The sequence below is a fragment of the Vespula vulgaris genome, chromosome 8 (assembly GCF_905475345.1).
Source record: "Vespula vulgaris chromosome 8, iyVesVulg1.1, whole genome shotgun sequence".
Classification (NCBI taxonomy): Eukaryota; Metazoa; Arthropoda; class Insecta; order Hymenoptera; family Vespidae; genus Vespula; species Vespula vulgaris.
Genome location: NC_066593.1, coordinates 6,950,356 through 6,974,609, shown reverse-complemented (window position 1 = coordinate 6,974,609; position 24,254 = coordinate 6,950,356). Strand labels below are relative to the sequence as shown.

Below are 24,254 nucleotides of genomic sequence, written 5' to 3'. Positions count from 1 at the left end.
GACTTTTAATATCACATTAAAAAAAATTACACACACACGTATGTGTATGTGATTTATCACTTAATATCCAATTGCAAATCTTGCTAATTTTTTTCCATTCTGTTTACAGTCTTTAACTTTTACAAACGTATTGTGCGTTTAAAATAAGAATTATCATAAGCTCTTTTGATACTTTATTTTGTTTGTGAATATATTATGGACTCATCAACAATTTCCTTCTAATCGTATTTGCTACGTTGAAACTAAAAATTGAAAAATCAATATAAAAACAATGTTATTATTGTCTGATGTTACTTTAAAATTTTAGCAAACATAAAATTTCAAACCTGTGCCTATCACGTTTCATAATGAGTTGCATTTCATGTCGCCAACGATAAATGTTTGGGTATGTATCAGGATCGACAGAAGGCGAAACAGCATTGTATACAGCATAATCTATCCTTGTTGGTATGTCACTAAAAAATGTGATGTATATTAATTCATCATTTCTAACAGATTAATAACTGTATGTAATTATAAATTAGATTATAGCAAATCTTCAAAAATTGTTTCTGATATTACTAACTCTTCAATAAACAGTGTACAGCCTTCTTCTGCAGCATACATATCATCTTCTGAATCAGAATGTATCAATGGTGGAGTAGATGGTGGAGTAAAAAACTCATCTATAAATCATGAATAATTAATCGTGATGAATAAATAAACATATACACGCACAATACTTATATTTTACAAATTACATCGATCATTACCATTATTTTCTATTTTAAGTTTATTTTCGTCGGAATCGTCGGATAAATTTATGATTCCTGATAGGTTCATTATATCTGAATATAAATATATTATTAGTAAGTATTTGAAAAATTTATTATATTACTATTTTTTAATTAATTTCTTAATATTTATATATAAAAAATAATTAACTTACTTCCATCGTTATCATTTTCATCGGATTTATTGAATAACGAAATCGATTGTAATTTGAGACATAGTTTATCAAGTTCATCAACGAATTCCGGTTTTAAATCTGTTTTTGTTGTTTTCTATAAAAGAAAAAATAACATCATGTATACACATGTGATATATATATACATAATTCAATATTTATATATACCTTATCACAGTAATATGACTGTTTAATAAATCTTTGTTCCAAATATTTCTCTAATTTTGCTAAACCATCAACACAGTGAAAATCAGCAAAATCATTCAAGAAATGCCAATATTCTTTCCAAGATACTTGGTATTCTTCAGCAAGATTTCTATAAAAGAAGTTTTGAAATAATTCATTATAATTATGATACATTGTTTATAAGGTAAGCTTATAAAACACTTATACAACCGTCCAATTCGTTCAAGTCCCTTTTCTGTATCCTGAAGTCTTAAAGTCAAATTTTCATTGGAAGAATTTAAAATATTAATTTCTTGAATATCTTTCTTAATAGGAGTAATACAACGACGTGGTGGTGTTTTCCATTTTTTTCTAAATTCTACTGCTTGTGACTTTGTCATAGGTCCAGCAAATGCACGTACTTTAACACGTGGACTAATAGGATCATTATTAAAATTCTGAAAAATAATGTTTAAAAATTGTAAAATAATTTAAAACAATTTTGAATAAGATATTGATAATAGCACATATACCAAAGGACTTGTTGGAGAAAATGGTTCACCAATGGTTGGCTGCATTGTTTTATCATCAGCTCTCAATACAGGAACATAATACTGTTCCTCTAATAGCATATGTATTTCTTTTATTAGCAATTCATTTCCTTGACACTTTCTTTTACATATCATCTAAATTAATTGCAGAGTATTAAGATGTTGCAAAAAAATAATATAACAGTAAGACTTATTTAATACTTACATCAATAGGTGCTTGGCCAAACTTATTAGTCAAAGTTTTAATACATTGTGAATAAGAAACAAAGACCTTAACTACATCTCGGAAACCAAATTTAACTGCAAAGTGTAAGGGTGTCTCATTTAATCCTTTGTCAGGTGTATTTAAATATAAATCTAACATAACATCAGCACGGTCCACATAGCTTTTATTTCCTTCTTCACCATAAAATAATTGCATGAATTCTGTATCTCCTACAGTGTTTAATATTAATTCACATATATCTGCCCAACCAGCTTTTGCTGCTATATGCAATGCATTATATCGACAACCTTCCTATAAGAACAAATGACATTTATAGTATATAGCAGTTTGAATATAGTAATTAGATACTTCTATAAAGCCGAAATAATTATGTACTTGTAAAATAGCAGGTGTATCTCCACTGCTAATTAAATATCTAGGATTTCCCCAAATTGTATCTTTTACTGCATCTAAATCTCCACTTTCTATCAGTTTTTTAAAACATATAAGATCTTGAGTCTTAGGACCTTTAAAATTACTTGATTTTTCTTCAATCACAGGGACTCCTACATTAAAAGAATTATTAGGACAGTTATATATTTGTTCATGTCCAGTTGTTGCATATTCTTCAGCATCAGTATAAGTCTTAAACGTTTTCAGACGTCCTGTTTTATGTTCCTTTATTACTTTCAAAGCATCAATTTTGTTTGTATATATATGAAGATTATCTAAAATATATAAATACAATAGAACTAACTTTTATGGTATAATACGTTAAAAAATACATATATATATCACTTTTGTAATTACTTTTTGTATTATTGTCTAATAATTCATTGTTCTCATAAGGTATATACACAGCATGAAAGCCAGTCCCATTTGTAAGGTTATGATTCTTAAGATGTTCATTATCCATTTGTGATATTTTATTGTATTTATCAGTCAAATTATTTGTTATATTTTATATTTAATTATAAACTTTACTACGTACAGTACATAGTTTAATAATATAATCACAATATCTATTGTTGATGCAAAAATTATCACGCCACAAAGAAAACAGTAACACAGTCGTATATCCGATAGTAAAGAATATATAATATTGTAGGTATGAAATAGTAATAAACATTCACACTTGTTAAAATATTACTAAAATATAATGTATTATCTGATTTATAAATATCAATGACGAGTAAAAACATTTATTAAAATATTCCATTTTATTAGAACGAACACCTGAAGTTGTCAATTCTGACGAAACTAACCAATGCATATAGTCAATTGTTTACTATTTTATCATGTCATTTATCAATGTACTTACATTCTAAAAAATTACATCTATTAATTAACAACTTTTATAATAAAGTGAATTTAATATTGTTCTGGCTGTTTACCCTAATTATTTTTTTAAATATCAAAGCACAAATTTAATAATATTTTAAATTTACAATGAATATAAATTCGCGCATACAAAAAATGAAAACACGCGCCAATGTATCAAAGAATACAACTCCGCAGTGATTAATAAAACAAGAGAATAAAAATCACTAAAAATAATCTCTAATATCTCTAGTGATTAAACTAGAGATATTACTTAAAATAATAACAAATAACTATATGAAAAAAAAAAGAATTTTTATTTTACGTTTATGAGTTTCAAAATAAGAATGGAAAAGATTTGAAATAAATAAAATACTTTCAAATTAATATTTTCTAATCGAATTGTAGATTTTTGATTGGTTGTTGGCTAACTTCTTATCCAATTTTATTTCTTTAAAACTTTCTAGGATTAATTTTGGTTTTAAACTGTTTGAACAAAGTATTCGGACGTTATTCGTTGATACATGAGTTCGTTGATGCATGGTTAAACTAATTATGAAAAATTAATTATAAGTGCGGGAAATAAAGAAATCGTATTACCGAAAAGTTTCCAGAGTAAGATTAGAAATTTATTATTATTATTATATATTCATTATTTTTTCGTTATATTTTTGTTATATATATATATATATATATATATATATATATATATATAATATTAAATATATTAATATATAATATATTTTTAACAAGATATATATATATATCCTATTAAATAAAAGTATAAAAACGGATTATAAAAAGGGATTATAAAAACGATTAGAATATTCACTTTTCGTAACACGTGGCCTTCAGAGCATACACTACAAACGGACGTACAGAAAAGTAGAAACGCTAAATAAATAATATTTTATGAAAACCCAATTAAATTTTATTAATAATTAAAATAAATAAATATAATAAATTATTGTATATTATTTTATTAATTTACTTTGTTTTTGGAAGTCAGTAGATTGTGTTTTATTTGAAGGTGCAACAGGTGAGACATGTGTCGCATAATTAATAATCATTGTAATTATGTATTAGGTATTAGTTTAATTTCTTTATATTTTATAGCAGCAAATAAAAAAAAAAAAAATGCAAGACCAATTAAAAGAGTTAGCAGTAGCCTTATATGATATTGGAGCTATAAAGTTTGGAGAATTTATAACCAAAGTTGGTTTGAAGACACCTATATATTTTGATTTACGTATTATGATAGCATACCCTCAAATAATGGTAACATTGGAAAAATAAGCAAAATACATATTTTGATTTAATTGAAAACAATAATATAACTTTTTCTTTTTATAGTCTAGATTAGCAAAAGCTCTTTGGCAACTAACGAAGACTGAAACTGATACAATTCAACTTTGTGGGGTACCTTATACTGCTCTTCCATTAGCTACTTTAATTTCAGCAGAATACAATATGCCAATGTTGATTAAAAGAAAAGAAGCTAAGAATTATGGTACAAAAAAGCTCATAGAGGGTAACTTTAAACCAGGCAATCACTGCATAATAATTGAGGATGTAGTTACAAGTGGAAGTAGCGTTTTAGAAACTGTATATGCTTTAAAAGAGGAAGGCTTAATTGTAACTGAAGTTTTGGTGGTAATTGATAGGGAACAGGGTGGAAGGAAAAACCTAGAAAATAAAGGAATCAAAATGCGAAGTCTTTATGATGTAACTCTATTATTGAATTATTTGTTAGATCATGGTAAAGTTACACCAGAAATTGTAAAAGATGTAGCAACTTATTTAAAATCGTGTCAAGCACCAATTCTTTCTTTGCCAGGTAATTATTTTTTTATTTTTTTTTTATATTTATAATTATTCCTATTTAAAATAATAAAATTGTATATCCATTCCAGAAAATATAGTGAATGAAAGATTGAAAACACCATTTAGCATACGTGCAAATCAAACCAAGAATGCAGTGGCTTCTAAATTGTTTCAATTAATGGAAGCAAAACAATCCACTTTGTGTTTGGCAGCTGATTTGACAAAAATAAACTCTATTTTAGAATTAGTGGAACTTGCTGGACCACATATTGTGATTTTAAAAATACATATAGATATTATAGAAGATTTTTCTTTTGATTTTTTAAAACGTCTAAAGGAATTAGCGAAACAACACGAATTTCTGATTATGGAAGACAGAAAATTTGCAGACATTGGTAATACAGTCTTATTGCAATATAAAAACGGAATGTACAAAATAGCAGAGTGGGCTGATATAATCACAGTACATCCAATTGCTGGACCTGCTATTATAGATGGTTTGCAAAGTGCCTTAAATGGTGTTACTGAACCACGTGGTATTTTTTTGGTTGCTGAAATGTCTGCAAAAAATGCTTTAACTACTGGAGATTATGTACAAAGGGCAGTGTCAATTTCTGAAAAATCTGATATGGTAATTGGTCTGGTATGTCAATCAGATATTATTCCAAACTTAGGAATGCTTCAGTTAACACCTGGTGTTAAGTTACACAACAATTGTGATAACTTGGGTCAACAATATAACACACCTGAATCAGTTGTTAATTCGGGCGCGGATATAGCAGTTGTTGGTAGAGGAATTATTCAAGCAACGGATCGATTAGGTGCTATATTAGAGTACAAACAACAGCTTTGGGTAGCTTATAAGAAAAGATTATTAAGATAAGTAATATGGAATTAATATATATATATAAATATATATAAAAGAAAAATGTTTTTACTATATTTATACATAAAAATATTTGTATATAAATTTAAAATAGTACAATTAATATACTTATATTAATAGAGAAATTATTAAACAAAAATTATTTTATATACAAAATCGTAACAAAATGTGTGTATGATTTCTGATTAATCCTAAAGATTATATTTTATTACTTATACGAGATTAATTGAAATTATATTGTATAGATACATACACATTTAATTGTGTTATGTAAAATATTTAGTTTTTATTATAAAATATATAGGATTTTTATTTATTTTATATCTTACAATTTTATAGTTTCAAGCTTCCTTACTTTTAGTAAGTTCTTCAACTAATTTTCGAAATACTTGTGCAACTTGACTATTGGGAAGAGTAATTAAGACACTTTGAGCTTTATCTGCTAATCTACCAACTTGAGGATCTATAGGTATCTTAACTAAAAATGGTACCTTTACCATTTCTGAAAGGACTGTTCCTCCACCTGATGAAAATATATTTGTACATTCCTAAAAAAGAAAGAAAATAAAAAAGAATTAAGAAAATATTTACTACCATAACAAATTAAGCTTTTAAATCATTTTTTATTGGAAGTCTTACTTCACAAGATGGACAAACAAAACCACTCATATTTTCCACAATACCAATTATAGGAATCCCAGTTTTTCTACAAAATGTAACTTCTCTCAAAACATCATCAACTGCAACTGCTTGTGGAGTTGTAATTAAAATTGCACCATCACATTTAACATTTCTGAAATGTGTGATAAGAAATGGAATTTACTAATATGAAATTTGTATATATAATATATAAAAGTTTCTGATGATATCTTAGTATATATAGAAAGATACTATGAAAATCATAAAGATAATTGCTTTACTTTAAGTTTTCCATCACTGTGATATGTTCATCTGAAGTACCAGGTGGTGTATCAATAATTAAATAATCTAAATTTTGCCATACTACATCTGTTAAAAATTGCTTAATCATAGCTGTTTTTTTAGGACCACGCCAGATCACACTGTCATTTTGATTTTTTAATAAAAAACCAATTGACATCACAGATAATCTCTGCTCTGTGTCAGCAAATACTGGTACCCAGCTACAAAGATGTAATATATAAAATTGTTAACTTGACGCATGACTTTTTTTACTCAACTAAAATTGGTATAAAAAATAATTAATAACAAATCTTTGACTTACCCATCAGATGATTGGTGCACGTCTTTACCCTCTAAGTTTAATAAATATGGTACACTAGGACCACAAAGATCTACATCCAACAAGCCAACCTAATAACATTTTAATATTTACTCTTCCTAACCTATTGCACTGATATATTAAATTTTGATAACTCACTTTAAATCCAGACTCTTTAAGTGCAAGGGCCAGTTGTGTACTAATAGTAGATTTACCTACGCCTCCCTTTCCGGAAAGAACTAGCAGCACGTGTTTTACTCCTTCTAACATCTCGCAACATAGAAATATAAACAAATAATGACCGTACGTAGCTTACACAATATTTAGTTCTCTCTCTACCTAGATGGCACTGCTACTATAATCAATATAAATATATACAGACATTGATTGGTTGAAACTTTTGCGTATAATTTAAAAGCAGTATTCGAAATGTTATCGATTTCATCACGATTAAATCGATTGAAAGTTTTAAACATGCTTGTTATTATTAATGTTTTTAAGTATTAATTATAAAACGCACTAAGAGATGTATATTTCGCATTTTTTTTTTTTTAATATTTCAAAGCAGTAACTGAAACGTCATGCGATCCAGAAATAATCAATAAGCGTACACCTGTCTATGATGACATTCAAACATGGTATCTAAATTTTTCTTTGTATATTAGATATATACGATTAAATATGAATTCTTTGCAAAAATACTTTTACCTATACATATTCATTACATTCATTTTGAATTACAGATTTTGTCAAGAGCCAAACCAGCTTCATCAGAGGGATCAAGATTATCTGCATCACGTACTAACATACCAAAGTTAGAAGAATTTTTAGAAAAACGTGATTACATAGGTGCTTTAACTCTTTTGGAATTCCAAAGTACTTCTGGTAGTAATTTGGAATCAGAATTATGGATGGGTTATTGTGCCTTTCATCTTGGAGACTACAAGCGAGCTCTCACTATTTATGAAAATCTGAAAAAAAAAGAAAATGTTCTAGTAGATCTAATTACAAACTTAGCATGTTGTTATTTTTATCTTGGCATGTATCCGGAAGCACAAAAATTATTGGAAGAAGCACCTGATAGTAAATTGAAGACAAGACTTTTATTTCATTTAGCACACAAAATGGGTAATGAAGCAAAGTTGCTAGAGTATCATCAGATGTTACACGATGTTTTAGAAGATCAACTTAGTTTGGCATCCATACACTATCTTAGAGCACATTATCAGGAGGCCATTGATGTTTATAAACGGATATTGCTTGATAACAGGTTAAGTATTTATTTATTATATCAGAAAAGAGTTAATTAAATAAGAGAAAATTTAAATTAATATTTTGACAATATAAGTATCTTTATATTGACAATATAGGTATCTTGACTATTCAGTTTTGTAGTTACTAATTGATTTCATATGCATTTAGCAAAGTGGATGAAAGAAAAGAAAACAGTTTTATGCACGAAACTGATTCAGAAGTATATTTTATTACACAATTAAAAAATTGCAGGTATCCATCTCCCATCCTATTTGCACCCTTAGTATTTAATCCAATACTTTTCCTGTCATACACCTATATTTGTTTATAACAATTATTTTTCATCAAACTATTTGATAATTTTATAATAATACTAATTTTAAGAATACTTTTTTAAAGGGAATATGATTTTTTTCAGAGATTATGTAGCTTTAAATGTATATGTAGCTCTGTGCTACTACAAGTTAGATTATTATGATGTTGCACAAGAAGTTCTACAAGTATACTTACAAAAATTTCCAGATAGTGCAATTGCAATCAATTTGAAAGCTTGTAATCATTTTCGTTTGTATAATGGAAATGCTGCACAAGCTGAAATGAAGCAGCTCATAGGAAAGATATCAAGCTCTTTCAGTTTTGGACATGATCTTATTCGTCATAACACTGTTGTATGTACAATTTTCTTAACTAATAAATAGAAAGAAAAATGCTATAATACAAAATGATTTTGTCTTTAGTAATGTAATCAATATTATAGGTATTTCGAAACGGGGAAGGAGCTTTACAAATTCTACCAAATTTAGTAGATGTTATACCAGAAGCTCGACTTAATTTGGTAATATATTATTTAAAGCAAGATGATATAAAGGAAGCGTATGAACTTATTAAAGATCTTGAACCTGCTGTTCCACAAGAATATATATTAAAAGGCATAGTAAATGCAGTAATGGGTCAGGAAATTGGTTCTGTAAGTTATTAGATTTTTTAGACTAGATAGGTAGTTATAATATAGATTCTAAGATTTAAAGAGTAAAGTAATAAATATTTTTAGCGTGATAATATAAAAACTGCTCAACAATATTTTCAACTGGTGGGTTCTTCTGCATCAGAATGTGATACCATACCTGGTAGACAGTGTATGGCATCTTGTTTTTTTCTTTACCGACAATTTGAAGAAGTTCTGGTTTATTTAAACTCAATTAAAACTTATTTTTCTAATGAAGATAATTTTAATTTTAATTATGCACAAGCACAATCTGCAGCAGGTTATTTTAAAGAGGCAGAAGAAGCTTTCTTGATGATACATAATGAAAAATACAAAAATGATTATATTTACATCAGTCTTTTGGCTTATTCTTGTAAGTTTGATATGAATATAGAGCACAGGCTTATATTATTTAAAAAATAAGTACTATATTTAATAAATGAATCCAATCTTTTTAGATATTATGAATAAAAAAGCAGAACTTGCATGGGAGTTATATTTAAAAATGGATACATCAACAGAATCATTTAATTTATTGCAAATGATTGCAAATACTTGTTATAAAGTAGGTGAATTTTGGTATGCTGCTAAAGCATTTGATATGTTAGAACGAATGGATCCTAGTCCAGAACATTGGGAAGGTAAACGTGGAGCTTGTTGTGGTACATTTCAATATATTGTTGCAGAGAAACAACCAACGTATGTTTTATATATAGATAGCATATAAACTAACATAGATTAATAAATAGATAAATTGATTTGGAATTAATCATATTGTGTTTTTACAGAGATTTACTTCCTGAAGTAATTCTTTTACTCAGAAATACATCTAATTCACAAGTGGAACAAATTATTCGTGTTATGCGTAAATGGGGTAAAGATAACAGGATTAATTGTTAATGCTGTGATGTATAATAATTTAATAATCAATTCCGTCCATTAATAGCCTTGTTCCTTATTTCATTGTGCTATAATATATTAATAAGTAATCTCTTTTATATTCTACGAAAATATCGTTAATTGGCAAAACAATAACGGGACCAATGCGAATGTTCGAAAAATGTTATTCTCTTATGAAACAACACTGCTTGTGGTTGCTGCTTTAATATAAAATAGATATATTTAAACCGTGATACACTCATTTGTATAATAATTACGATATAATAATAATAATAATAACCTTTAACAAACAAAATCCAAGTATTTTAAAAACGCCATAATTTATGACGTACTGTTTCTCTTCTACTTTCATGTACGATTAGTCGACGTCCTGTAGCATAAATTTGAAAAATTTTAAAACATATTTATATGCTATAAAGTAACTTGAATCATACACACTTTTTCAAAAATATTTCCACTGAATAGATGCTATAATGAAACTAAAAAAAAAAAAAAAAAAAAAAAAAAAAAAAGTTTTAATGTTCATAACATAAAAAATGAAATAAATTTTAATTTATAAGTTTTTCGTAATATTTTGTTAAAAAAGAAAAAATGAAAATAACAAGTACTTTTATTAGTAAAATTAAACTTAATCATTTGATTGATAATACTAAAAGATATTTTCCATTTTATTTGTAAAATGCATTATTACTTAGCCAGTACTAGTACAAACATAGAGAAGGAGTGCCTAGTACCAATTATTTCTACATAGTTACATATAAAAATAGCACCAAAATGATTAACGATATACATACTAGCATGTTAATGCAAATTTCATTTTGTATGATATCGATTGTTCTCTGAAATACATCTTATTTCTCGGCACTCATTCTCTAACTGTGTTTATCTACATTTGAGTCTTCAGTACAGTCCGTCAAGTGAAATAACTTTAATAGTCCATATTAGTATTTAATTGTTACACTCCATGATTTAAGAAAGATCACCGTTTTTCAATTGCACGATACATACACCCGGTATCCGTTTCATCAAACGTTGACGCTCTAAGGTCAAGTTGAAATTGATTATGCTAAAGGTGTAAATATAGTAGTAATAAAGCAGAAAGTATATGCAGTGTTCATTTAAAGTCATTCATGTATTACGCTTTCTTTCCATCCTCGCTATCACTTTCACACATTCTCTCACACATAGTTTCGAAAAGATCCTACGAATTTTGTGCTCCCACTTTAGTACGTTCATATACATTATGATGAAAGTATCTTTTTGGCAATTTGCTACCAGCCAATAAGGCTCGATGTTGTAGCATGGGCGGCGTTATCTACCGTATTAATTAATTTTCAAAATTCTGTACATATAAGAGAGTAACTGTCAGATCATTACAGCGACAAATATTATGCAATATCCTTGTGAGCATCCCTTCAGAATACAGTTAGTTTTAAGAAACACATACATATGTAGTATTAAGAGAAACTTTCTACTTCATTAATTGTTTTTATATCGAAGAACAGCCGCCAGAATTGATTTCATTTGTACGAAAAAACTAATTGTATTAACAACGATTATTACTTATTAATTTATGTAATCAATGTAAGTTCTTTTACTACTGCATCTTCCCAAGTTAGGTCAATTGTAGAATAAGTAATTATTTAATGACAGTTATATACGTGTTAACATTAATTCTTCTTAATAACATTAATCATAGATGAACGACAAGTTAGCTGTTTTAGCAGCTTATAACGCGATGAATAAGTATTTGATTATTACGTTACGGTATGTCTCTTTTATCATACTGGCATATCGAGAATTTTTTTCTTTTTTCTGAAAAATTTCTGTACTCGAAAGGATGATGGATGCTGCATTTATACATCAAAGCATTTATACGTAGCGTAGATTCGACCAAGCAAACGATCTATGCAACGTAAAAATGAATTCTTATACTGATAAATTACATAATAAAGTAATAGTAAGAAAACGACTATTTAAACAATCGTGTATGCACGATCGTTATAGTTTTGACCCCGTTCTTTAGAAAATAATTTTCTATTCCGTGTATCAAATGCAAAACTATATTATTCGTTCGTATTTGTACATGGAAATAGAAAATCAATCTCTATTATTTATTTAATGATTATAAAATAGGGTCCAATATTATTATTCATACAACTCGAAGATACGCAACGTGCTTTCGAATTTATACAGATCGTACAAGAACGTTGTTTGGCATTTATATATGGCGTCGTTTGATGTTAAATGTTTAAAATTGTAAATCATCACATCTTTGGATGTCGCATGATTCCTTGAAAAATTGTTTAGAAACGAAGCGTCAAATCGGCAGCATGAACTTGTATAGATAAATTAAACTAAGACATTAATTCTTTTATAGTATATCATACACATGTTTAGATATTAGACTAAACTAATTTTGAACCGAAGACAAATTGAAAGGAGATACGCATAAAAGCTACTAATTTCTACCTTTTTGCTTTTTTTTTTTTAATAACAGAGAAAGCAGATATATCAAGATACAGTGTTTCATGCTTTCATATATGAAGAATACTTTCATGAATGATATCGTATAGAAGAATTAGCGTAAATGCATATACATACTGCATATTCTTACGTGTGAGTATTTGAAAATGACACTTATATTAATTAAAAATATGATTCTCTTACATAATGAAAATGAGTTTAAGCGAAATTTAAGAAAATGAAATTCATTAATACTGCTATATTGTGATTTCAATCCTGTAATAGGAACTAAATGCAAAAGTATAGGTCATAGGATTTATTTGTTTAGGATTTCATTAAATCTTTAAATTTGTTTTTCTTTTTTTTTTTAGAGATCTTAAACAAATGTAGTGCATTCCACGAAGACGACTTTCATATAAAATGTACTCGAAGAAGCACAATATGAACACAGATTGTTAAACATGTATATATGTAGTGTATATATGTATGTGTATATATATTATATATGTATATATATATGTATATATTAAGCAAGAAACTCTGATCTTCAATGTATCCACCTTCGACTTAACGAGCATACGCTGGATCGTAAATCGTTAAACGATCAGTCGTGCGATAATCGATCGTCCCGCGATTCGCAACAATTTGAATCTTCAACGCCACCAGTTTGGTGCCATTTCTTTGCCCTCTCGATTTAAAGGATACGTCATATACATCGTTCGGTTAGTCTTCGATCATAAAATCATTCCGTAATCTAAGACGACTTCTTCCGTAGGTAATGATCGCAATGCGCTAGATCATTAATCGATTTAATCTCTCGATTATCCTTTTGGAGGAAGAAGAAAATCGTCGAAGAATATCATTATTCTATCTCAGTCTGTTTTTTTCCTTTTATCTTCAAACTGGTCTTTAATAATATAATAATAATAATAAGAATAATAATAATAAAAAATAGTAATCATAATCATAATCATAATCATAATCATAATCATACTCATAAGCATAATAATAATAATAATAATAATAATAATAATAATAATAATAATGATCACATCATCATTATTATCATCATAATCATAATAATAATAGTAATAGTAGTAGTAATAATAATGATAATAATAATAATAATAATAATAATAATAATAATAATAATAATAATAATAATAATAATAATAATATTCTCGCGTTTGGCCGATCCGTGGCACACCTAAGAACAACGATGATCAAACGTAGTCTCGCTTGCAAGCGGACTGGTTATTCTTTTTCTTTTTCTTCTTTTTCTTCAATGACCTTTTGTAACTGCGCGTAAGGCTATGAGTTGCTACACTGTTCAACGCTGCCTTCGTGCATGCCACGGCACTTGTGTCCTAATTTCTATCCCTGAAAATCAATTTCGTACGTTTCATCATTTCTCATCTATTCGTAACTATGAAGTTTAATTAGCTTTTATGATAAAAGAGAGACACACCCTGGCCCAGGATAGTAATAAGGAGGTGGACGTTCATATTCTGTACTTAAGGGAGGAGCAGCAGCAGTAGGTTGATATCTTGGTGGTCCACCATTTGGAAAGTCCCAATTTCTAAAATAATAATTGCATGATAAAAATATAACGAAGGCCTCTATACGCCACGATCGCAAATATTTTACGTTCGTCGCGTGGCTCGTAACGTCACACGCGAAAAGAGATCGCATTTGCATTCACAATTAACAAAGTAAACGTAATGAGTAATTCATCAAACATTTATCGAATATATTAACCCTTCGCAAATATTATAAAGATGCCTTAGCAAACAAACGATCGATATAGCAGCTATCCAAGCAAAATGAAATATATCATTGAGCCGATCGCGGGATTGATATCCCACGTAAAATTTGCGTCACAAATCTTTGCATCATTGAAACAAGATCACGAAATTACTGTCGACTCTTATTTACTTTGATCTTTCTTACGAAAGATTAAAAGTATGCAGTTTAATAATTAATGAAGGAGGTCATCCTTATTTAATTCTTTTTGTTGATTAAATAATCAGTTTTCTCTTCGGTATTAGTTTATATATATATATATATATATATATATATAAATGAAAAAAAAAAGAAAAAAATATTCAATGTCGACAGCTTCAACATTTATGGTAAAAATATTTTGTAACACTTTATGTGGGCTATCCTCTTTTATTTAATACGTGTATATACGCGTACCGCACGTATACAGATTGTATATAGATAATAAACATGCTTTCGCGTTCTTTCTTTTTCGCAAAATAACACGGCCAAAAATGATGCAATCAAAGAATGATAGATATGCGCGTATTTTTTTTTTTTTAACAGCACATGATATTGCGTAAAATGGACGACATGTATCAAGAATAAATAAAAAAGCATCGTCTTGATTCTTGATCTTCGGAATCTTCTTGGAAACGCACGCGAAGCCCTTTTTCTTTTCCGCAAGAAGCCTGACCTTGGCAAAGCTATCGTGATAATATCATATATATAGACAGATACGTATGTATGTATGTACTATGTACGTATAATGGTTAAAACCAAAGTATGATTGTACTTAAAGAATAAAAAGAAGAAAAGAAGAAGAAGAAGAAGAAGAAGAAGAAGAAGAAGAAGAAGAAGTAGAAGAAGAAGAAGAAGAAGTAGAAGAAGATGAAGAAGAAGAGGAAGAAGAAGAAGAAGTAGAAGAAAAAGTAGAAGGGTGAGATATGAAGAAAGGGTAGAAAATGAAAGGAACGAAGACGAAGAAATGAAAATGGTGGAGAAACATTTGTTAACAATAGTCTTGCGACTTACGTGCAGAGGCGTATCAAGAGACGCGAGTAGTTGCCCCCCCCGCAAGGTTCCCACTCACCTGTAAATAACCGGGAGAAAAAGCGTGACCAATGTGGTTGCGTGATGGGATATGTGTCGCTGACATTGATAAATTTAAGCACAGAGTTCGAAGATTATTTTATTATTAAACGAGGGCGTCCAGAGCGTTTAAATAAAAAAAGGGACTAACTCGATGAGTGGGAACCCAGCACGTATATAATATGTATATGATACAAATTAAGATTGAAAAGACGTATCTTATCTCGTACGCTTCTTCGACTTTCGTATAAGGTATCCCCAAGTGTAAGTACTTTATGACAGTTAAAAAAAAAAAGAAGAAGAAATGAAAAGCGAAAGAAAGAAAGAAAGAAAGAAAGAAAGAAAGAAAGAAAGAAAGAAAGAAAGAAAGAAAGAAAGAAAGAAAGAAAGAAAGAAAGAAAGAAAGAAAAGATCAAGGAAGTAAATAAGTATGCTCGAGATAAATAAAGTGCGGCATTTAAGTTATCACAGAAAGCTGCATTTTTGTTTCTCTTTTTATGTTTCAAATAACTTGCTCGCTCCTTTTGTTTTGTTTTTTTGGCTCATAGAAAACTTACTGCGACTCTAGCGATACACTAAAGACTTTATTGTGAGGTTCGCTTTTAGTAGGGGCGATATGTTCGTGGTTACGCCACGATAAGGTGAAACTGTAAAAATAAATCATATGTGACTGATGGAAAAAACGAAGAAAGAGGAAGAAGAAGATACGCTCGATCGACATTTTTCTTATCTTTTCTTTTTTATCCGAAGATGTTAAAACTTTATTTAGAAATGACAAATGTTAGATTCTTACTGATAATTGTTAAGGGATGTCGGATTAGAATAAAATATCGAGATAAAAAGTGGTTAATGTTATGTATATATAAAAGAAGAAGAAAAGAAAACTACCGAACGTTTTAAAGCTCGAGAAGAACGACGCCGTTTGTTCTTTTTTTCTTTTGTTTAAAATTTTAAGATGAGGTGAAAACGTTACTTGCACGATTTTTGATTACTTACTTCGGCGCTAAATCGGAGTATCTAGAATCGTGATGCGATGTACTCTGATGAGCGTCTGTGATCCTTTCACGATCGCTGTATCCAACTGCTGGACCATCGTAGCTTTCAACATAAGCCGCGGGATGATGTCTGCCATGGGAGACGTGCTTCTTATCGTGTACGCTGCAATCAAAGGATGAATCTGTTAATATTTCGTTCAACGATGATAGAGAAAAATAAATGAGAGCAAGTGAAAGACTGCGTGAGGCACTTCGTCATGCGAATTAGACAGATGCGTATCCGTGTGTTTGCATATGTGTGCGTGTATCTGTTCTAAGCAGTTTCCATATTACGTTGTGAAATATATATATATATATATATATATATATATATATATATATATATACACATATATGTATTTCGGTCCAACAATTTTCACTGACGTACGATAGAACTAGCGTCTGCGTTGCATTTTACAATACGTACACAAGATGCCAGAAGCCATTGTCGACGTTAAACGGGGTAAACCATCTCTCAGTGACAAAGCTTTTAACGGAAATTATCTGACATTATTGCACGATGTATGAGTTAAATGCGTTTAAAAGCAGAATCTAAAGAAAGTTTTTTGAACATTTAGAAAAGTTACATAGTGAATACAATGTTTAATAAAAATATGGTTTGCGTGATTTATTTTTTTTTCTTTATTTTTCATGCAAATAATAAAACAAATTAGTGAGCGACGCTAAGAAATAAAAATATTCATTTGGAGAAATATACGATAATACCATACTTGTACGAAAACAGGGAAGTGTATATATGTTCGATCGGTGAAGAAATAAAATAAAAGAAAATAAAAGAAAAATAGAAAAAAAATGTTCAACATTTTGGGTGAAAAACTAAATAAAAATATATACGACTTGAAACATGCTACGATTATCATTCTCGACATGCGAACACTTTGATTGTTCAGTTGTTTTATACTTACTGAGCGAGGGGTATGTTATCCCTGTCTGCGTACGCGTCATACAAATATTCACTGGAACGGAGCGTGTTAGCAGTTAGATTCCAACAACCATTCCACACATTAGAAAGCTACTTTAAACTTAATATCAGCTAATGCGATGTATACTTGATACAAGAACGATCATACGTAATAAATTGGCATCGTTACTTTTTCGGACTCCATAAATTTTCTTTAAACAAGTAAAATGTTAATACGTTGCACGCACATTTATAGAAAATTAACAAAAAATATAGGAATCAAATGAAATGATACGGCAATGTTCGTCGCACATTTTCGATCCCTTTTGTAATTGATGCAGTTACAAAGATAATTTATAAAAGGTATAAGGTATTCATGCCGACTATGGAAAGAAAAAAGATACTAAGCGCGAGTATGTGTATGTACATGCTATGATTTATAAAAGCTTGAGTCACTACAAGAACGAAAATAAAGGATTTAGAATTTTTATGCCGAAGATATCCGATGAATCAATTTTTAGTGAAAAATAAATCGAACAGATTAAAAAGTGTCTTGTGACAATACTTATGTATAATACTTTAATCTTTTCTCATGTTACTTAAAGAGAACAAAAAGTTAATGATATAAATCGAAGAAAAACAAAAGACTAAATGTAAATTATGCATTAATATCTTACTTATTAAAAACTGTATTAAAAAATGTAATTACAACGAAGGAAACACTTAAACGTTGGACAGGTTATCATGCGTTTTAACGATACTCAAAAAATGGTTTCAAAAATGGGTAGAAAAGATACGTTATATATTTCATCTTAATCTATAGAATAATCGATAAAAAACTTACGCTTCGACAAGAGGTCCTGGGTATGGATCAGACTTCTGATACAGATTACTCAATTTTACGCAAAGTACTATCGTTGGTAAGAAGAGAATCAAGCACCAGCCAACGCTTGCCCAAAAACCATTCTATAAAAATAAAAGATGCGTGTGTATCTTAGAATATTTTAAATGCGATAATATGTGATACGAACGTGATCAGAGGAATGTAGTCAAATTTACTTACAAATGGATCTAAAATCTTATTGCAGCCGGCTACAAGAGTTGCGTTGTAAGCATTAGACACTGGTTGACATCTTCCAACTTTGTTGCGAGCACTGTCAATTACATGTTCGAGAAAGTCGTCGACTTGATGAAGAAAAGCATTACCAAATTTCGTAGCAAGCTATGGAAAGGAAAATTATATGTGTAGATAAGTGTGAAAGATCGTAAAGTCGAGAATAATAAAGTTATTTAAAACTTACATATTGAACGTATTCTGGTCCGTCCTTGTTTAAAAATTGTTGAGCTTTCGTAACTTCGTCTACTAAATTGTGAATAGCCTCGGCCATCGAGCTATGATTAAATTTGATACTTTCTTGAAGAGCCAACGCGTTTTCGCTAAGTTTCTCACTTAACGTCGCCATGGGTACCACGAGGTCTCTGTGGTAATGCTCCAAATCATGAGCATTTTTTAGAAGGCTATCCCTGATATCCTCTTGACCGGGTGACAATTTTGTAGACACGTCTCTCAATTTCGACGCCAGATGTTCCAAATTAATATTCGTGATATTGTCGGCAAGAAGTTCGGCATACTGATAAAACTTGATATCGCTCAGACCACTTTGCGCCAGATCGTTGAGTTTCGATCTGGCGCTCTCCTTCAGAATCACCACACCTGGTGAAAGATTTATCTTACGGCGCAGCTGTTGAATCGTATCATTGATGTCTATGCGTCCAGCATAATTGCGTAAAGTACCGATGTCGAACAAATTGTTAAGTTTCAGTACGTTGTACAGAGTCTCGTTAGCGTGACATTTCCTAAAATAAGATTCGACAGATTTTAGATTATTTTTAATGTATAGAACGATTTCTTTTTTCTACAAACTATTGCGCAACTAATATTTACGTGATTATGTAACTCATGTTGATATCAAAGTTAGGATTCTTAGGATGCAGTATCTTTCGGATCTGCACAATCTTGTCCACTAATTTGAACATTCTATTGTCTTTCGGATTTTTTAATGGCTCACAAATGCTCCGTTGCGCTAGAACTCCTGTTATCATATGTACTACTGTGATTACCATTAAAACACTGGTAAAAAGAAAGATCATCGATACGGCCCTATAAATAAAACGTATACGTTTTCTTGTGTTGTAAATATTCAATATTCAAAACGTATGGATAATGATAATTTAGTATGAAACTTACGTCATAAGCAATCGTGAACCGGATCCTTTATTACAACAATCATCACCGTATCCATCCGGTCGTTTACCGCAAATTCCACAGAAGAGACCAAATGTCACGCATATTAAAATGGCAAGAAGAATAGTCGAAATCGCAAAGCCAAGATACCGTCTAAAAAGTAGACGTAACAATTGTTCCCAATAATTGTTTCCTCATGTTAATTTAATTTAATTAGTTGATAATTACCTATATTGTGAATAGTAAACGACGTAGTTATGTGCTTCTTCTAAATGTTGGAAATAAACCTTTTCGATGTCATTGCTTATTCTGTCAATTAAACTCGTCATATTGTTCGCTATGCTTGCTAGATAATCGCCTGCTCTTCTAATACTCGCGCTAACTACAGGAATCGTTTGATTCACTGCATGCTGTATGTCCTTCTGTATCTTTAGGAAGGATTCTCTACCCTGACTCACTTCCGACACAATATTACTCTCCATCAATATGGTAATGTTATGTAGAGCGGATGTAAGGTCCGGTAGCTGTAAATGATATTCGAATGATTGTGATGATGAACCACCGGGTTCTCAGCATCGCTAAGAAAAGAGGGAGAAAGAGAAAGAGAAAGAAAGGAAGAAAGAAAGAAAGAGAGAGAGAGAGAGAGAGAGAGAGAGAGAGAGAGAGAGAGATCGTGAGGTCAAAAGATTCATGTGAGATCGGGCTTCTCTTGCAAGATGAAAACGTGCGACACATCGAATTTATATATGAATATGCTACAAAATTCTAAGACCGATATTCATGCTCTTATGATCTCATTCGATGAGTCAATGAATTTTTCAATCTTTTTCTATAACGAACACCTTCGCGAATAGATCCATGATGATGATTGATAGATGAAAACGTAGATCGAATTCTTGAATGTATATATTATAACGTACTGTTACTCGTTCGGTCATCTAACGCGATTTGAACGGGATTTATCGTTTTTAATTTAATTATCTAGAAAGATCGATCTATTATTTAATAAAAATCACGGTATACAGTAATCGCAATGAATTGCATAATTAGATTTAATTCGATCTTCTGACCATACACTTCTCTTGTATTTCATCTGTGAGCCCTGTATTTAATTTTTATTTTATACTTTACATCTGGATTACTTGAATGATGTAGGTACTCTTTATGCTTATTCATATTAACCGCTGTATAACAGTACGTGAAATGATGATGATGAAAATGATGATAATGACAACGATACTGCATCCATATATCATATACTTGGTGGGACAGTTAACGTCACGAGATAAATTACCTTCATTTAAGAAAAAAATATTGTTTGAAATATTTTTTTTTCATTAATTCAAGTATGTTAATTTCAAGTATGATCGATATTATAATTTACGTTATAGATAACTGTCACTCTTCATATATATATGCATATATATATATATATATATATATATATATATATATATATGTTTATATAAATGTAGAATCGAAGGAATTCACAAGACAATAAAGTGATAAAATAAAAATGATTGTATTCTACATCTATGACATGACTTACGTTAAAGTTAGAGAGAGAGGGAGAGAGGGAGAGAGAGAGAGAGAGAGAGAGAGAGAGAGAGAGAGAGAAATTAAAGATAAATTAATATCGTCAATGTAGATAGAGGAGATAAAGAAAATGAGACACATGATAAATATTGATCAACAGACTTGCAGTGCCTTCTTCGTCTTTCATAAAAGCAATAAAAGAATAAACGTTTTTTCCTGCTTTTTCTTTTTCTCTTTTTTTGTTCTATATAATCAAAGTATATAAAAATAATTAATAAGAAGAAGTTCGTTAATAATGCTAGACAACATACACGAGAGAAAAATAGGGAAAAGCTACATGCTTTTGCTTACGACTTACAGAGTGAAGCTATTGTGGCGGGCATGGAATCAAACAAATTTATACAGTATCGTTCTCGTACACCAATGGCTAGACGATATAATAGATATGTATATAATATATTTATATATATGTCCGTATATTAATTCTTTACTTTACTTTTATAATGTGGTGGGACACTCGAAAGAGAACATTTATATATCTTCATGTAAGACGTAGCAATAACAAAAAGTTACTGATATTTAATTTCACAAGATTATTAATGATTCTTGTAACACAAATATTCACTTACTTGAATGATCATATTAAAACAGAATTAAAAATGTAATTAAAGGTATATATTATATGTATATATATATATATATATTTGTAAGGGTTTCAGTTTACAGACATAAATATTTTATAATTTTATCGTTGATTTCATTTTTTCTCTCAACTTCTTTTTTAATTTTAAACGTAAAAAGATATTTTTATATCATATTGGAAAAAAGGAAAAAGAATATCAACTATCCAATTCATTATTTAATATCCAACATTCATTCAATTGATTATTTTTAATAAGTTAAATAGCTGTCCTGCGTTTAATAATAACGGAGATACTTAAGTGTTTCGTCTCAAGTATGCCACTCACTTTAACTATATTAAGTCATAAAAGGACATGATTATCACTTCCATTGGCCTACGATGCGCACAGACAGTAATTGCAGCGTATATTCGTAATCGAATATTATCGATAATTACTTTGGTAGAAAGACTGTAGGTACTCAAAAGAAGCGTATTACATAAGTTTACAAAATAATGTCATGATATACAGACAATTCCTTCTTTACAAATTTTCAATTTATGAAAGAATAATTGGAATGAATCAATTTGTAAAGACAGAAACTATCTATATGTGCGTTTGAAAAGATCGATTTTTATTACTTACTCGACGAAAATTCTTTTACTCTCGTGTTTTCTTTTATTTTTTGTTTGTTTCTTGCTTTCTTTTTTCTAAATCATTGATCGTTACAAGCAGCGTAGAAAGTAAAGCGAACGAAAGAGAATCTCATAACGAGCCTATTACTTTCGGTACATCTAAGATCTCTTATATTTTCCATATTATCTAATTCAATTATAACTAACTAAAGGAAGAAAATGAAAGAAGTATAAAAGAATGTTCGTGATTTGTGCTATCGAGTCATACCTTTGGGAAGTATCGGTCCATGTACTGCATGTAAAAGCGAAAGAACGTTTATCAGAAAATGAATTAGAAGCTCGTTAAAAGCTCATTAAAAGCGTCGTGTAAAAAAGAAGATACGTACCTTGTCGAACTCTATTTGGACCGACATTTGGTTCACCTTGTAGTCGTGCAAGATCTGTTTACAGTTGTGGCTCGTACAATCGCGAAGCGTATAAAGCAGATTGTTCTTGACACCGCGCACAACTGCAAGAATGAAAGGAGAACAAAAAAAAAAACGAGCGAAAAGAAAAACAGAAGACAAAAGAAGAAGATAGAAATTATATCTTAGCTTACTCGAGATCAAGGATTTGGAAAAAAATAAGAGTAAAATGAATACGTACCGATGTCTAATTGAGTAGCGTTCAATCTCAATTCCTGCGTTATCCTATTCATAGAACGTAATTCCTCCCTGATCGATTCTAAACCGATCACGATGTCGTTCAAATTCGTCAAGGAAACCGCGTGAGAATACTCGGCTAATTGCTCGGTGACTATTCTGCCGCTTGCTTGCAAAATATTGTTTAATGTGATTTCGAGTTCACCGTAATTAGTTTTTAGAACGGTGTTAATTTCACGCTTGGTGGTAGCCAAATAAAGCATAACATCCTTTAAATTAGTTTTAACATTATTAGGAAGCTCCGCAGTACCAATTTCCATGTACTCGTTTGTTACGAATGCGCAAACAACGCCGAATCTGTAAATTCGTGAAACGAAAGATCTTTAGGTTACAAGTATCTATATCGAAAAAGGAAAAGAAAAGAAAAATAAAACAATTGCTTCTTTTAAAAAATAAGGAAGTAACAAAATAAAAGATGAGATACAACAAAATAACGAACGAGAACTTACAGAATAATAGTGGCTACTCCGATGAGGATGATACTGAGCATAATTTTTCTACAATGATCGTGCTTTTTATCGAACGGCTGAATTCTGCCTCCACATTGTCCAGCGCATCTGCAGCACCAAAAAAAAAGACCGATGCAAGGAAGAATGGCTGCGAGGAGGACTCCAATCAAAGCGAGACCGGCTAAACCACCATAATGGGCCACTATTATCTTCCACTGGTGCCAAGGATCCACGAGGACTGGGGTGTTGGATATTACGGTAATCATTCCTACGATACAGACACTTATATTATTATTTGCAGCATATATTATTATTTAACAAGAATCTTTGCGGATAAACAAACTCGAAATTGTTTCGGAAAGTTCAAATAAAGTATTCAAAAAATCATTCAATTAAAGTGTTTCAATATTTTAAATAAAAAATTGTCAAGTACTTCGTAAGATATTTTAGGAGTGTTTTAAAGAGAACGCGGAAATGTGGTGGATTAGAGAATAAGAAAGGGGTATATGTGTCATCA

At 30.0% G+C, this 24,254-nt stretch overlaps 5 protein-coding genes across 12 annotated transcripts in view; 2 read left to right on the top strand and 3 right to left on the bottom strand.

Annotated features, from left to right (window-relative positions):
• Positions 1-160: 160 nt before the first annotated feature.
• On the bottom strand, positions 161-3,264 carry LOC127065737 (ankyrin repeat and LEM domain-containing protein 2 homolog). Its single transcript, XM_050998525.1, has 11 exons — positions 2,678-3,264; positions 2,264-2,595; positions 1,868-2,179; positions 1,645-1,797; positions 1,343-1,569; positions 1,115-1,262; positions 929-1,043; positions 753-827; positions 566-665; positions 327-455; positions 161-242 (listed from the first exon to the last, which is right to left on the bottom strand). Exons 1-11 carry the CDS (start codon positions 2,781-2,783, stop codon positions 194-196), a joined length of 1,746 nt encoding a protein of 581 aa, XP_050854482.1. The 5' UTR covers positions 2,784-3,264; the 3' UTR covers positions 161-193.
• A 403-nt stretch (positions 3,265-3,667) lies between these two features.
• Positions 3,668-6,064, top strand: LOC127065741 (uridine 5'-monophosphate synthase). Of its 3 annotated transcripts, none has more exons than XM_050998531.1 (5): positions 3,668-3,802; positions 4,193-4,226; positions 4,307-4,465; positions 4,541-5,024; positions 5,101-6,064. In XM_050998531.1, the coding sequence occupies exons 3-5, from the start codon at positions 4,325-4,327 to the stop codon at positions 5,892-5,894; spliced, it is 1,419 nt and encodes a 472-aa protein (XP_050854488.1). In that variant the 5' UTR covers positions 3,668-3,802; positions 4,193-4,226; positions 4,307-4,324; the 3' UTR covers positions 5,895-6,064. The 3 variants fall into 3 exon arrangements, with proteins under 3 accessions (XP_050854488.1, XP_050854486.1, XP_050854487.1); XM_050998529.1 differs by having other exon boundaries at positions 4,304-4,465; XM_050998530.1 differs by lacking the exon at positions 3,668-3,802 and having other exon boundaries at positions 3,879-4,226.
• Positions 5,930-7,484, bottom strand: LOC127065745 (cytosolic Fe-S cluster assembly factor NUBP2 homolog). Its single transcript, XM_050998537.1, has 5 exons — positions 7,297-7,484; positions 7,141-7,229; positions 6,818-7,039; positions 6,537-6,690; positions 5,930-6,445 (listed from the first exon to the last, which is right to left on the bottom strand). Exons 1-5 carry the CDS (start codon positions 7,405-7,407, stop codon positions 6,239-6,241), a joined length of 783 nt encoding a protein of 260 aa, XP_050854494.1. The 5' UTR covers positions 7,408-7,484; the 3' UTR covers positions 5,930-6,238.
• Positions 7,485-7,560: 76 nt separating this feature from the next.
• Positions 7,561-10,571, top strand: LOC127065738 (intraflagellar transport protein 56). 2 transcript variants are annotated; one of them, XM_050998526.1, is made up of 8 exons: positions 7,561-7,775; positions 7,881-8,407; positions 8,560-8,643; positions 8,810-9,059; positions 9,149-9,358; positions 9,443-9,749; positions 9,835-10,075; positions 10,165-10,571. In XM_050998526.1, the coding sequence occupies exons 1-8, from the start codon at positions 7,773-7,775 to the stop codon at positions 10,274-10,276; spliced, it is 1,734 nt and encodes a 577-aa protein (XP_050854483.1). In that variant the 5' UTR covers positions 7,561-7,772; the 3' UTR covers positions 10,277-10,571. The 2 variants fall into 2 exon arrangements, with proteins under 2 accessions (XP_050854483.1, XP_050854484.1); XM_050998527.1 differs by lacking the exon at positions 8,560-8,643.
• An 818-nt stretch (positions 10,572-11,389) lies between these two features.
• The window catches only part of LOC127065733 (prominin-like protein), a 35,951-nt gene continuing 23,086 nt past the window's right edge, over positions 11,390-24,254 (bottom strand). The window contains exons 2-16 of one of the 5 annotated variants that reach the window (XR_007782173.1): positions 23,738-24,005; positions 23,233-23,585; positions 22,974-23,095; positions 22,856-22,879; positions 20,025-20,320; positions 19,800-19,949; positions 19,497-19,712; positions 18,853-19,408; positions 18,615-18,773; positions 18,396-18,517; positions 17,556-17,606; positions 16,592-16,753; positions 15,539-15,596; positions 14,211-14,321; positions 11,390-14,122 (exon numbers count right to left, since the gene is read on the bottom strand). Coding sequence is in view for 4 of the 5 variants with exons in the window: in XM_050998518.1 (XP_050854475.1) it covers positions 14,110-14,122; positions 14,211-14,321; positions 16,153-16,242; positions 16,592-16,753; positions 17,556-17,606; positions 18,396-18,517; positions 18,615-18,773; positions 18,853-19,408; positions 19,497-19,712; positions 19,800-19,949; positions 20,025-20,320; positions 22,856-22,879; positions 22,974-23,095; positions 23,233-23,585; positions 23,738-24,005 (2,693 nt within the window). In the remaining variant the exon portion in view is untranslated. Of the gene's footprint in view, positions 14,123-14,210; positions 14,322-15,538; positions 15,597-16,152; positions 16,243-16,591; positions 16,754-17,555; positions 17,607-18,395; positions 18,518-18,614; positions 18,774-18,852; positions 19,409-19,496; positions 19,713-19,799; positions 19,950-20,024; positions 20,321-22,855; positions 22,880-22,973; positions 23,096-23,232; positions 23,586-23,737; positions 24,006-24,254 lie in introns of all 5 variants that reach the window. The other 4 variants (XM_050998518.1, XM_050998521.1, XM_050998520.1 and 1 more) reach the window with 4 other exon arrangements.